General features: G+C 38.9%; 1 protein-coding gene across 7 annotated transcripts in view; it reads left to right on the top strand.

Annotated features, from left to right (window-relative positions):
- Window positions 1–15,884, top strand: part of eng (endoglin) — a 62,505-nt gene that overhangs the window by 32,245 nt on the left and 14,376 nt on the right. For all 7 annotated transcript variants that reach the window (XM_061800447.1, XM_061800442.1, XM_061800441.1 and 4 more), the window contains exon 4: window positions 5,589–5,702. In XM_061800447.1, the coding sequence (XP_061656431.1) occupies window positions 5,589–5,702 (114 nt within the window). The remainder of the gene's footprint in view (window positions 1–5,588; window positions 5,703–15,884) is intronic.

The following is a 15,884-nucleotide window of genomic DNA, read 5'->3' as shown; positions in this document are numbered from 1 at the left end:
CACTGAGAAAGTGACTGCCGCTTGTTCCCAAGACGTGTTGACATTGCATAGCTGTCACACCCAAGGCTGATTATGTAATACACTAAGAAGTGTAAGTCAAACTCGACTGCAGCTGGAAGTTATTTTTAACACTTCAAACAAACGTCACACTTCTCCAAGCCAATTAGAAGTCTTGTTAATTGAATCGACGCTGTCAGGATGCGGCAGTAGAGGAGGTAAATGGTTTTATTACAATTTGGATCCCTTGCGCAAGGAATGAGCATCATTGGCAGGTCCAGTTACATTAACATGGTCACATGTAGACATACAAATAATGAGATATTAATTTTGTCTAGTGTTTCTGGTCCGCTGTCTGTTATAAATAACTGGTGAGAGGTGCAGTAATGTATGGTATGTGTGACTGTGATTTTTATTATTTTTTTTTACACAGAATAATTTGTAGTTAGTGATGTGGAAAACGTTTAAGCCCCCCTCTTAAATTCTTACATTTTTTTCCTGTTTCAACACTTTAAGATCACCAAACAAATCTACAATTCCGACAAATATAGTAAAAATTAACAGAAAATCCTGTTTTTAAATTATGATTTTTATTTATTTAAAAATATATATTCCACACATTGCCTTGTGTGAAAAGTAATGGCCTCCTAACTGGTAGTGGCATCCTGAACACCGCCAACTGAAATCCAACATTTTTCTATAACCGGCAATGAGTCCCACATCTCTGCTGAGATATTTTGCCCTACTCTGCCTTGCAGAATTGTTTGAATCCAGCAAACATGGAGGTTTTAGGAGCGTAAACTGTCTTTTTTTTCAAAGTGGGACTGTCATCCCTGTAAACATTGTAAAATAGATATTGTAATGAAAAATACATAAAACAGTATTCACTTCAATGTCTATACGAGAAAAAAAAAAAGTGAGCGGAGAGTGCGTCATCCATGCACAAAGTTGCACAATTGAGTGTCCCTCGACATCCAAGTGGTCGCCATATTAGTCGCGTCCTCTGTCCTTGACGTCATCGTCACTTCCGCCGTTGAATACGCGCAGTGCCTGCTACTATGTAAGCCAAACAGCAGACATATTCGGATTTTTCCAACGCCCCTTCTGACACCGAAGGTCTTTTCGAAATGGACAACACCACACAACCAAGTGAAGTTATCGAGGCAATATTACACTATTATTTCAAGCCCTCAGGGCAATATTACGCTATTGTTTTGAGCCATATTCAGATGATATGAGATCACGGCCAAACCGCATCCCCGTCCGATCCACTTCCGTGACGGAGATGAGCCATCGCGGCTCATCGCAGCCGGGCGGTGTGGCTTATGACAGGGCCGAGCGGTGCTGCTTTAGGGAGGGGTTCACAGACGCCACAGTTCTCGATGAACGCAGTCGAGAGCCACCCCCGTCGCAAAGCCCGACGCGCAGCCTTCGCAGAAGCTGTGACCGCCGAATGATTTTCGGCGCCATGGTATATGAGGAGAAGGTGGAGCCGAGCCATGCCACTTTTAGGGGTATGTTCAAAGCCGCCGCAGTACGCGATGAACACTATCGAGACGGAGCTGAGTGAGACATTGTTGGCTGGGCAATGCGCACATCGACACATTTCATATGCGGATCCTTTGTTACGTTATGAGAGAGACCAGTTACGTGGTCCGCCCCAAACTATTATTTTTTTAGTAGCTGTATGCGCACGTCAACACATTTCACACGCGGATCTTTTGCTACGTTATGAGAGAGACCGATTACGTGGTCCGCCCCAAACTTATTTTTTTTTAGTAGCTGTATACACACCTACCCGTGATTTGGAACCCACAAAGCTCTCGTCCTCTGCACCCGTGCAATCCATTTTTCACAACGAACAGGGTCTCTTTCAAACTTATGAAGGGTAATTCCATTCTAATTCAACAACGAGCTCCCTTCCCGGAGGTAAAACTAATGGGGCGCCGCTGTCCTTTGTCACTTCCTGCTTCTTCTCGAAAACAAATCCCTGAGAGGATTTTCACGGCGGGAGTTACAAAAAGCTGTATACGTCAAAATCATGTTTTGTGGCGAAAAAACACATGGGACCATATTGGCTGTGGGTTTTTCATTAATAATATACCAAAAATCATCCATTTTATGACAGGCCCACTTTAAGGTCACTCCACTGCATTTCGGTCAGATTCAGTTCTGGACTTTGACGAGGCCACACCAAAACTATTTTTTTTATTTCAAGCCAGTTGGAAGTTGACTTACTGGTGTGTTTTGAATTATTTTCCTCCAGCAAAACACAAGTGCACTTCAGCTGAAGGTCACAAACTGATGTTTGAGGATTGTCCTTCAGGCTTTTCTGTCAGGCACAGCAAGTTCCAGGTCCTGGGGGAGAAAGCAGCTCAACCATCACACTACCAGCACCATGTTTGACTTTTGCTATGTTCTTTTTCTTAAATGCTGTGCTACATTTACGCCAGATGTAAGGGAGGGACGACACACCTTCCAAATAGGTCAACCTTCATCTAGTCAGTCTGTATATTTTCCACAAAGTCTTGAATGATTGTGATGTTTTTGAAAAAGGCAAATCTTTGTTATTTTTGATCAGCAATCTTAGCCTTGTAACTCTCCACTGGATACCGTTTTTGCTCAGTCTCATCATTATTTTTGCATCATGAACACTGACCTCAATGAGGCAACGGACGTCTGGAGTTCTTTAGAAGTTGTCGTTAGTTCCTTTGCGGTCTCCTTGATGAGTCATTGCTGTTCTCTTGGGGTAATCTTTGCTTTTGTAACCTTTTCCAGAATGATAGGTGTCAATTCGCCTGTTCTGGAATTTCTTTGGATCGTGTTTTTCTGTTGCAACTATTTTAGATCTTTTGCCGAACCTGATTTTGTTGGGAAAGATTCTTTTTAAGTGATTTCATGATTAAACCGGTTTAAAGTTAATCAAGCCTGGTGAGATCAGTGAAAATTGATTAATTTTTTAATCTTGGAATTAGCCACAATTATTTCATGATTTTAACAAGGGTGGTAAATACCTTTTCACACAAAGCCAGGCAACTTTCAATATTTTTTTCCCTAATAAATTAAATCACCATTTAAAAAAACAAATGAAAAAAAAACATCTTAAATTCACTTGGTTTACATTGGTTTCATATTTACATTTGGTTGTTGATCTTCAGCATTGAAGTGGCGGAAACAATGCAAAAATGTAAGGGTGGGAAGGGGGCCATTATTTTTTATTTTTTTTACAACTGTTTATTCCAATTGTTTATGGTGGCAGTTTCCATGAAAAACTGACAACAGGAGCAATGGCATTGATTATCTGATACAATTTGCTTCTTTTTTGTTGCATTTTGCATCTGCTGATTATTTTTACTTGTTCATTTGGATTGTACAAGGGCATGGTTGTCATGCGTGACTGGCAAGAGCACCCACCACATTAATCAGAAAGGAAGATTGTTTTTTAATCTTTTATTAATTTTATTTTTGCTTCTTGGACTAGTTTCAGTTTTTGGTCATCATGCGGTTGCACAGTTAATAGCTGCTGAGAGATGTGATGTCGCTGTGATTGTCCATTGTACTTGTGCGCGAGTGTACCATTTGGGGATTATATCTGATTAAGTTAATTTTTATCATTTAATGTGGGAGTTATCTTGAATAACTGGTGACATGAATAATTGCATTAATCACATGATACTACATTATATGGCTACAATTGACCAAGCATGTCATGGACTTCTTTCCCCCTAACTGGTTTGTTTCTAGGTGTTTATTTTGATGATGCAAGTTTTTTATTTTCATAAATAACTGGCGAAAACAGCTGTTGCATTATTCATATGATAGAGTGCTTGTGGCTTTTCCCAAGCCATGCCTGTGTGACTTATTTTTTTTTAAACCTTATTTCAATTGTTGATTATGATCAAATGGCAAGAGCAGAGGCTGCATTGGGGTAGCACTTGAGATGGAAGTGTGTCTGAAGATGAGTGCCGTGGACTTCTGTTTTTTAGACTATTATTTCTAGTCATTCTCTTTATTTCAATTGTGCATGGTGGTTGTTATGGAAAAACTCAGGACACGAGCGATGATGCCTTTATTGTGTGTGACTGAAGGTACTCTGGATTTATTTGAATCTTCTGTTTGTAGTCATATGTGTCAGGCGCGTGGCCAGACCACTGTCCTGTGCCTCATTGGCTCTAATTATGCCATGTTTTTAAGCCTTGTGTGTTGTTTTGTTAGTGGCCAGTTGTTTGAGACTGCATTAGTCTGGGTGAGTATACGAGCTTCTTGTTGTGTATTTACTTCGTTGCCACAGCCAGCGTTCCTCTGCCACCACAGACAAGTCTAGTTAAGTTTTGTTTTGCCTAATAATCATCCAACCCCATTTTCATGTTTTTTTTACCTCTGCTTTTGCCTCATGTTTTTGAGCCTTTGCTTTGTTGAGCTGCTTACCTCTGTGTGACCACTGCCTGGAATAAAACCACCCTTGAAATCATGTCATTGGCTGGGCGTCCTGTATTTGCGTCCTACTCTCTGTCCCATGCTTGGTCATATTTCTATTGTGCATGGTTGTCTTTATCTGGACTCATTGGTGATAGACGGTGTTATGTGAATCATAAGGTAGTATGTTTCACGCTAACAAAGCGTGTTGTTTTCATTTCTTTTCTTTTTCTTTTTACTTTGTGGGTTATTTCCAGATGTTGATTTGTATTTTGCAAATTAGCCATTATTATAAGTAAGCCTAACTGGTGAGAACAGCTATCGTATCCTATGATGGTACAATGCGTGTCCATGACATGTGTAGAGCAAGCTTTTTACTTTCTGGAATATATTCAGGACATAGTCATTTCTATTACGTAAGTTTGTGTTTATCATTTCATAACTGGTTAGCAATATAGCATTACAATAATGTCTCCTGGTATGTGGATTGTCTTTGAACGTACAGTAAATTTATCTGACGCTTTTTATATGCTTTGTTCGGTGCTGCTGTTTCGCTTAGCAAAAGAGTTCAACTTTCAGCACATATCCCTTTGAGTTTTTTGAACACTGGCATTTATGAACTGATGTCATCAGTTACTGTTCTTCATTGAGAAAAGGGAGGTGCACATTTGAGGTAATGCGTTAATTGAAAATCTGTCGAGTGTCCTTAAACATCACATCGCCACTGTATGCTTTTTCTACTCTATTCATTACATTGATCCCAAAGAAGATGGTGTCCCATCCCACAAAGTTGTGCTTTGTTTGCGCAACACTGTGTATGCTCAGCGAACCTCATTACTTGGCTCTTCTGTAACCCTCACTGGGACGCTTTGACAGCGCGGGGGGAAATATTTACGCCGCTTCGCTGGAACATCTTTCCCTTATCACGGGCCGCGTTCTCATCTACTGCCAAACCTCCCCTGCAACAGGACCGTTAGCGCCTTATTATGAAGCTCTATTATAAGTATTACTGGTCATTGTCTCATTCTTATGCTTAAGCAGTGGAACATTTGCATATAAAATCGACTCATTGCTCACCACATTCTGCATTGCATAATTATTCATGGTGATAGAGCAACATGCACACTTTTTTTTTCCCCTCAATGTCAATTGTGTTGCTTTTAATTTTCTTTTAGGACGTTAAGTTGTTCTCTCTGAATATGACTGACGCCAAACCCATGAACCTGATCATCACATCACGGGACAGTGCCCACGGTCTATACCAGATCAACGCTGGTGTGAACATTTATGTGAGTAACATTTTCCTTTTGGTTTGTGATGCCATAATGCAGTAAATTCCAGTAAACTTCATCCCAAAGCAGCTGCATGTGCTGAATTTGGTAAGATTGTAAATTCCACAGTCCAGGCGCCTCACTAAGCAAAGAATATGGTGGAGTATTACAGTGTGTGTATGCACAAAAGTTGAAAATGAAATTACAACCACAAAGGCACATATAGGGCGACAAATAAAAAAGGCTATATTGCTACTACTATTATACACACCAGTTAGGTATTATTGTGATACACACATTTTCCTTGACCAGTTACAGTTTCACTTAGGAAAGTGCACAGGTTGCTCCTGTGACAAGATCAAACATACAAAATCAGATCACAAAAGATGAATTTATGACAGCAGAAACAATTTGGCCAAATAAAAACTTCTTGGAGACGGAAGTAGACATGCTTATTGGCAAGGAAGGTGGCTTTGGAAGCTCCACAACAAGTAAAAAGGAAACGCAGGGAGGATGGACTGTAGAACAAATAGTAACAAAAAAAACAGTCAGACATACAGTGAAGAAAATAAGTATTTGAACACCCTGCTATATTGCAAGTTCTCCCACTTAGAAATCGTTGGAGGGGTCTGAAAGTTTCATCCTATGTGTATGTCCACCGTGAGAGCGATAATCTAAAAAAGAAGAACCTAGAAATCACAATGTATGATTTTTTTTCTTTTCAACAATTTGTTTGTGTGATACAGCTGCAAATAAGTATTAAAGTAATAATAATTTGGACACCGGCGAAAACAAATGTTAATATTTGGTACAGTAGCCTTTGTTTGAAATTACAGAGGTCAAACATTTCCTGTAGTTGTTCACCAGGTTTGCACACACTGCAAGAGGGATTTTGGACCACTCCTCCACACAAATCTTTTCTAGATCAGACAGGTTTCTGGCCTGTCATCGAGAAACAGAGTGTTTCAGTTCTATCCAAAGATTTTTTTTATTGGGTTGAGGTCTGGAGACTGGCCAGGCCATGCCAGAACCTTGATATGCTTCTTATGGAGCCACTCCTTGGTTTTCCTGGCTGTGTGCTTTGGGTCATTGTCATGTTGAAAGACCCAGCCATGACCCATCTTCAATGCTCTGACTGAGGGGAAAGTGGTCTCTCAAAATCTCACAATACATTGCCATGGTCATTCTCTCCTTAATACAGTGCAGTCGTCCTTTCCCATGTGCAGAAAAACACCACCAGAGCATGATGCTACCTCCCCCATGCTTCACAGTATGGATAGACATCCTGATGTCTTAGTCTATTACCAACAGTCACCTTGGAAACGGTGGTCCCAGCTCTTTTCAGGTAATTGAGTCCTGCCGTGTTGTCCTGGGCCGGTTCCTCACCTTTCTAAGAATCATTGAGACCCCACGAGGTCATATCTTGCATGGGGCTCCACTCCGATTGAGATTGACCATCATGTTTATGTTCTTCTGTTTTCTAATGATTGCTCCAGCAGTGGACTTTTTTTCACCAAGCTGCTTGGCAATTTCTCCGTAGCCCTTTCCAGCCATGTGGTGTTGTACAATTTTGTCTCTGGTGTCTTTGGACAGCTCTTTGGTCTTGGCCATTTTATAAGTTTGAGTCTTACTGATTGTATGCGGTGGACAGATGTCTTTATGTAGCTAACGACTTTACACATGTGCATCCGATTCAGGATCGTACATGGAGTGGAGGTGGACTTTTAAAGGCGGACTAACCGGTCTTTGAGGGGCAGGGTTCTAGTTGATAGGTGTTCAAATACTTATTTGCAGCTGTATCACAAATAAATCGTAAAAAATATCATACATTGTGATTTCTGGATTTTGCTTTTTAGATTATCTCTCTGAGTGGACATATACCTACGATGAAAATTTCAAACCCCTCCATGATTTCTAAGTGGTAGAACTTGTAATATAGCAGGGTGTTCAAATACTTGTTTTCTTCACTGTAGAAGTTGATGCCAATAAAAATAATTGCACCCCAGCGTCAAGACACCAATTTCATTTTGCATTAGATCAATCTGAAGTTGATCGATCACTGAGTCTACTTTATCGCCGAGGGCAATTTGAAGGCACAAGGAAGATAATTATTAAAAAATAAAGCACAGACAACACAGCAACAGTCATACACAGTGCAAAATCTAATCCATAATTGACGTTTGATGTTGAAACTGATTGTGTGAGAGGAATGGCTCCTATATGCTACGTCATGCATCGCTACGGTTTCTCGTCTCCAAAATGTGCGTACCCACACATGGATTACAGTTTTTGTACACTTTTTGTCCCTTCCAGAATTTTTGCACATGTAGCACTTTTCTTTTGTGGTCTTGAACTTTGTCTGCCCCGCTAAGTGTTTTCTTGATTGACAAATGTGCTCTTCGCCGCCTCACATCCTGCTACTGGTGTCGGGCCCTGCCGGTATCACAGCCTGGAAGGAGGATTTAGCTCTTGTCATTACATAAACATTAGTTGTTGAGAAATGTTTTGAATAGACACCAGTTCTGGTGGACTCTTAAAGGACTTACAGACACAGTTTGTTCAGATTGATGGTGCAATGACGAATGTAAATGCAGTTCGTATGTTCAAGTTTCTTGTATCAAAGTTACTAAATGTACAAAACTGGATCTTAGGAAATTGATTTACATTACAAAGCAGATTTATGTAACAATTATAAACCTCAAAAAGAAAGAAATGACTTTCCCTGCAGGTATTTTAATATATAATCTCAAAATTAGTAACGCGCTGAAATCAAAACTCTTGACCAAAACAAATGCAAAAAAAAAAAAAAATGAAAATGAGAAACCCGTAATGCATGAAATAATTCGGATACCATTTAGTTTAATTTTTTGTGTAAAATGCACATTTCCCCCACCAAAAATGTTCTAGTGAAGCTGCGGAAGATGAACTGTGATATAGTGGAGGTTGAAATTGTTACCATGAGTGAAAGTTGAAGACATCAATTTAATTATTTTTTTTTTAACACAAAAAAAGCAGTGAGCCAATGCAAAACGTTGTGTACTGTTGGAAGAAATGTCGTTTCTGTCAGATATGCTGAGAGTTGTGTGATAGCCCAACCGTTATCGTGCCTAACTGAGGGTCTGGACAACGTTACCCTGGGACCACGGAATGTTTTGTTCAAATTTTTGTTTTGTTTTGAGGGATGAGCCACATCACTGGGGGATAAACGTTTAAGTCCAGTGTCAGAGAAAACAGCAGCTGCTCTGCATCACAGGACATGCATCACAGTTGGAACAGATTGTCTCAAGGTCTGTCTCGCAAACGCTAACTATGGGACATTGACGCCTCACTTCAGTCATAGTTTATGGCAAATAGTCTGCACACACCCATTTCACTATTTGTCGCACGGAATTGTATTTGTTTGTTAAAAAATTATGTAGTAGGAATGCTCCAAAGGATTATTATAGCCACACACAATAGGAAAAAAAATATTAGAACAGTCATCCATTTTCTGAGCCTCTTTTTCCTCACAAGGGTCGTGGGAGTGCTGGCACCGATCCCACCTGTCATAGGGCAAGAGGCAGGGTGTGTGTGTGTGTGTGTGTGTGTGTGTGTGTGTGTGTGTGTGTGTGTGTGTGTGTGTGTGTGTGTGTGTGTGTATATGTATGTATGTATGTGTATAATATGGTTGTATATATAGAATATGGTTTCTTGAGTTGTTGCCAATAAATGGCTAAATTAGAAAACCGTTTCTGTCGTGGGCTTGCTTTTGGCTAGCAGCATTGTGAAAAGCAATTGCTATGCTTTAAATTGTCTAATTCCTTGCGTCTACACTCAGGGTCATATGGATAAATGTCTTCAAAGTTGTCATGAGCAGCTCGTCGTTGCCTCGTTTGTTTATAGATGCACATTATTTCCAAAATTTTCTTCCCATTTGGTTACTTGAAAAGGAATTCGCTTTGCCATTACAGATGGAAGTAAATTAACTTTTTTTTCTGGAGCAGAAAAAGTCAGATTACCTCTGTCAGGTTTGCAAGCTCACTCGAAGCCAAACCTTTTTATGCTTTTAATAATTAAATGAAGAAAATAATGAATATTACAATTCACCCTTTGGTGAGCCAAATAAATGAACACAGTTGTAAATCTCCACGCAAAAAGTATTTCAAATATGAAAATAAATTACATTTGAGAATGACGCGCGATCTACTGTGATTGGCACAGAGATCTACCTGTCGATCACAATCGACGCGTTGATTACTTGTTTTAAAGAATTCCTGTCTTTGAATTCCGCAACGACTGGAGTTCCCCTTTTTTTATTTTTGGTAGATTTCCCGTCATACATACTATTTTTGCTGCCTGCTTCAGTGAAACGGTTACACAAGAACCAATGACTCCCTGCAGGCTGGCTCGCCTTTCAGCGGTCTTTCTTTTTTTCTGGCTGACACACTCAAACAAGCCAGTGCGAGTGTGCGTGCGACCTCTGTGACTTACACTAACACAAAAGCCACAAAAAGATAAGGCGTTTAGGAGACTCAGCACTTTCACTTTTTTTTTTCTTCCCAGGATCAAGTTTTGACCCGGTTATCATTTGTATTCTGTCTGTTGCCAACCCAAAAACGCAGAAAAGTCACTTTGTGTCTGAAAGATAAAACAAAGAAAACACAGTAACACAGTCGGTTTTAGTCCTACGAGAGCCATAATAATGTTTTCATTAGACAGGAAAATTCTTCAAATTTTTTTTTTTTAAACTGATTTAAGACTTTTGGGAGAAACGCAAAATTTTCATCATAATGAAGTCATAACATTATGAAAATATACAATATTTTAAAACAAAGCATTAAAATGGCAGGAAAAACATTGCAATTTGGTTTTTAACAAATATGTAATTTAAGGTAAAAATATACTACAGGAAATACTAATTCCTGTTAAATTGTGAAAGGAGGAATCATATTGGTATGTGGGAAAACGTAATACAAAAATAAACCTGTTTAGAAGAAACGCTTTACAAATAGTTGTAATTTGTACATGGTATAAAAAAAATGCCATTCAAACAACAAAAAATGTAAATTAAGTCGTAATATTAAATGAAATGTCTTTCATTCAGGCCGAGTTTCTTGTTCTGGTACTCGTTTGGATACTCATTAAAACAAATTCTGAATTTTACAAAAACATTTTCAGAACGTTATTACATAGAGACCTGATAAAAACTTAAGACAAACATTACTCAATGAAATGCTAATAACATAATTTTGTGAGAAGGCGTAATTGTAAAATTATTTATATTTATATTTATAAATTATAAGAAGGGAGCGGTACCTCGTCTCTCAAGTTTTTGTTTTTTTTTTAAAGAAAAGTCAGAATTTGTATAAGTACACATACTTTAAAAGAGTAAAGTTGGAATTTTACAATAATAAATTGTAATATGATGAAATTCCAATTAAATTGTTAGTGATCATGATATGCAGGAAAACTTTAATCCATCTATCCATCCATCCATTTTCCAAGCGGCTTATCCTCACAAGGATAAGGGAGCCTATCCTAGCTGGCAGGTTAAAAGGGTAACAGTTAACCTTCACAGGTTGCGTGTAGTAGTCTGTTGCCATATCATGTTAAACTCCATTCAAATCCAAAGGGATATTGACAGCCAATGTTTTCATTATTTATTGCATGGATCTTTTTGCATACGTATTCATACATATGCAGTCCCTCTCGTGTAAGGGATAAAGTCCATTACTGCCCATTAGGCCAGACGCGGAAGTGTCTCATCGGCGGAGTGGATGTATATATTTATACCTTGTATGGAGCCAGATTCCAGTCGACCGTGGTGACGCACAATGCTAAAAAAGGTCCCATTTCCTGGCCCCAGTCAGGAAGCGAAGGAAAGACCTTGGCTCCAAAGTGGGTTGTGCAACCGGGCCTGTGGACGCTTAACCATAATAAACATTTCTTTTCTAACGGGAGAATAGATGTGAAGGAGAGCTGGGTGGGGGCAAATAAGTGAATGAGAAAACAAGAAAGAGAGAGAGAGGGGGGGGGGTCAATGTCTGAGAATGCTGGAGGCAAATAGAAATAGAAACAATGGTGACACTCCGCTTTCAACTATGACCTCAGCTTTCTTCCTCTTTTTTTTTTTTCCCAAAATCACCACCTTATTTACTAAAATTGGACCGGCATAATAATCAATGAACTGATCGTTGGGATTCAGTTGATTATGTTGATTCATCCTATGGAAGGGAAAAAAGAAAATCATGCTGTAATTTGATTGTAACACAGAAAATGTGATTATTAATTGAAAAAAAATCATAAAAAAATGCACAATACAGTGACACAATCTCCAGGGTTTGGCAACTACCTTACTTTGTTTTTCCAGAAATTGGAAATTTAATTTACTGTTGCAAAAAGGTGCTATTTTGGAAATGTAACAATAATGCATGACTTTTCTCACTCGCGCAAAAAAGAGTTTTCGGGTTTTAAGCTGAACTGAGACCCAGACAGATGGCAACTGTCACAAACCACCAAGCTGTACCTCTAAAGCTTTTACTATGTGCATACATTATGTATTGTTTTACAATAATACTTAACCATATTTAGAATTTGTGAAAACTCTGAAAATTACAGTGAGAGTTTGAAGACCCTGCTATATACAAGGTCTCCCACTTAGAAATCATGGAGGAGTCTGAAATTTTCATCATAGGTCCATGTCCACAGTGAGAGAGATAATCTAAAAAGAAAAATCCAGAAATCATAATGTATGATTTTTTTTTTATTTATTTATTTTAAAAATTGTGATACAGCTGCAAATAAGTATTTGAACACCTGTCTATCTAGAACTCTGACCCTCAAAGACCTGTTAGTCCGCCTTTAAAGGTCCACCTCCACTCCATGTATTATCCTGAATCAAATGCACATGTGAGGTCGTTAGCTGCATAAAAACACCTGTCCGCCCCATACAATCAGTAAGACTCAAACTTGTAACATGGCCAAGACTAAAAAGCTGTCCAAATACACCAGAAACAAAATTGTAGAACTCCACACGGCTGGAAAGTGCTACGGAGAACTTCCCAAGCAGCTTGGTGAAAAAAGGTCCACTGTTGGCGCAGTCATTAGAAAATGGAAGAACCCAAACATGACGGTCATTGTCAATCGGAGTGCAGCCCCATGAAAGATATCACCTCATGGGGTCTCAATGATTCTTAGAAAGGTGAGGAACCGGCCCAGGACAACACGGCAAGACTTGGTCAATTACCTGAAAAGAGCTGGGACCACCGTTTCCAAGGTGACTGTTGGTAATACACTAAGATGTCATGGTTTGAAATTATGCTTGGCACGGAAGGTTCCGCTGCTTCAACCAGCACATGTCAAGGCCCTTCTTAACTACAGATGATACAGATGAGTCATGGGAGAAAGTTTTGTGGTCAGATTAGACCAAAATGGAACTTTTTGGTCATAATTCCACTCAGCGTGTTTGGAGGAAGACTAATAATGAGTTCTATCCCAAGAACACCATCCCCACTGTGAAGCATGAGGGTGGTAGGTAGCATCATGCTTTGAGGGTGTTTTTTCTGCACATGGGACAGGAGGACTGCACTGTGTTAAGTAGAGAATGACCATGGCAATGTATTGTGAGATTTTTGAGAGACCACTTTCCCCTCAGTCAGAGCATCGAAGATGGGTCATGGCTGGGTCTTTCAACATGACAATTACCCAAAGCACACAGCCAGGAAAACCAAGGAGTGGCTCCGTAAGAAGCATATCAAGGTTCTGTCATGGCTTGGCCTGTCTCCAGACTTCAACCCAATAGAAAGTCTTTGAATGGAACTGAAACTCTCTTTTTCTCGGCGACAGCCCAGAAACCTGTCTGATCTAGAAAAGATTTGGGTGGAGGAGTGGTCCAAAATCCCTCTTGCAGTGTGTGCAAACCTGGTGAACAACTACAGGAAATGTTTGACCTCTGTAATTTCAAAGGCTACTGTACCAAATATTAACATTTGTTTTCGCTGGTGTTGAAATTATTATTACTTTAATACTTATTTGCAGCTGTATCACACAAATTGTTAAAAAATCATACATTGTGATTTCTTTTTTTCTTTTTTACATTATCGCTCTCACAGTGGACATGCACCTACGATGAAAATTTCAGACCCCTCCATAATTTCCATGTTGGAGAACTTGCAATATAGCAGGGTGTTCAAATAGTTATATTCTTCAATGATTGCAATTTATGTTTTAGATCAAGGTACATGTTCACGTCTAGACATTTGTCTGTGAATATTAAAACAAAAATTGTAAAATTACAAAAACAATGTCTATTTAGTGTCACAAAAATGTCATAATATTGTATAGGGCTGGGGAAGAAACTGTAATGACCTAAATCGACTTTAAAAATAGGTCGACAGAAAATATCTGCTATGAGGCTCCGCCAACATTTTTTAAAAAACTTCCGCCTGGAACCCATGTATCTTTCAGAGATTTATTACAGATGCATGTCATGTCGGGCCAATTCATTTTTCTAAAAGAGCATCTGTAAGTAAATTTTCAGACAATGTACCATATTTTATGGACTATACGTTGCTCCGGAATACAAGTCAGACCAGCCATAAAATCCATTAAAAAGAAGAAAAAAACATAGAAGTCGCACTGGAGTATAAATTGTATTTTAGGGGAAATTTATTTGATAAAATCCAACACCAAGAACAGACATATAATTTAAAATTTACATGATGAACAATTTAAAATAAAAATAAAATAGAGGTAACAACAGGCTGAATGGTATGCTTATGTTACATGAGACAACTGAGAACGTGCCTGGTATGTTAACATATTAAAAGTTATTCCGATAACTATATCATAAATAACACACTAAGAAGTTTACCAAAACCATTCGTGTCACTCCAAATACCGAATTACTAAAATCCAATGAAATGTTCATCCTTGGTGTCTCTTCTAAACAAGTCTGCCACTTTCAGGGGTTGATGACGCGCCGCTTCCTTTTCTACGTCGCTTACGTCAGACTCTTCATCGGTTGCAGTTACAACTAGCCTATTCCAGCCTTTCTGAATCGCAACAGGATGGTTTTCATTGCCATGGAAGCCCATACTTTGTCGAGCCATCCAATGACTTCCTGGAAAGTAGCATGGTGGATTCACCCGTAAGCTGTGCTCTCACAATGATGCAAAGAGAGTTTGTCCTAGTGAGGTTGGCGTAGTCCAAAGGCTTCGAGTCGAACACTGATTGTGTTGGAACAAGTACGTAGTTATGGAAATGCTTTTGACAAACGTCGCTCAAAGAAAAAAAAAATATGAGGCATACCAAAGTTTTCAAGAACGGACAGCCTTTGTGGAGAGGGAGGGTTCTGCTGTGTGTCTACATTCACTGATGGGGAGTATGCCAAAGCATTCATCCTCGATGTTTCCTATAAACATTTTGCCAACTTCACATAAAAACAAGACAAGCAAACTAATAAAAGACATGCCTTTGTCGGCAAGGACAGTTCACCATCGCACCATTATGATATCAAATCGAAAAAAGTTCACGATAAACTGACGGAATTCTCAAAGCTTGCATGCAGCTTAATCTAATGACGTATGAAGCACCACAAGTCGCATTCATGGTAAGAAGTCCTTTTGTCATCATTCTTTAGCAATATCAGCAACCCATGTTCTTTAAAATAATCTGCTGAATATGATTTTCTCTTCAATGGTATTTTTTCATCCGTCTCAGTTATAAGTTAAAGATACATGGGCCGAGAGCGCCGTCTTACGGTTGTCAGTGTGAAAACAACTGATAAGCGACTCGAAAAATGGATGGATGGATGTAATAATGTGTTAATTTCACATATAAGTCTCTCTGGAGAATAAGTCGCACCCCTTGCCAAATTATGGAAAAAAAAACAAACCTGCGACTTACAGTCTGAAAAATACCGTACATATTATATGATGTTTATGAGTCAGCTGTTTTTTTTTTTTTTTGGGCCTCAAATGCTAATTGCTAGCATGCTCGTGCTAAGAGTTTAGCATTTAGCCTTTTGGTTTCAAATTCTATATTCCAATTTATACCAAACAGTACCAACATATCCAATTCATCCCTCATAAATGAGAATAAAATGCATGTTCGTAGTAAAGTGAGATTTGTTTAATCATTAATCAATAAAAGAATCAAATGATTTGAAAGTGACAGCCCTCATGTTATGATAAAAGTGATAGAATTACCATAACTGTTTTT

This window comes from Syngnathoides biaculeatus, chromosome 17 (genome assembly GCF_019802595.1).
Source record: "Syngnathoides biaculeatus isolate LvHL_M chromosome 17, ASM1980259v1, whole genome shotgun sequence".
Classification (NCBI taxonomy): domain Eukaryota; kingdom Metazoa; phylum Chordata; class Actinopteri; order Syngnathiformes; family Syngnathidae; genus Syngnathoides; species Syngnathoides biaculeatus.
The sequence above is the reverse complement of the archived record's forward strand: the minus strand, read 5'-3'. Positions and strand labels throughout refer to the sequence as shown.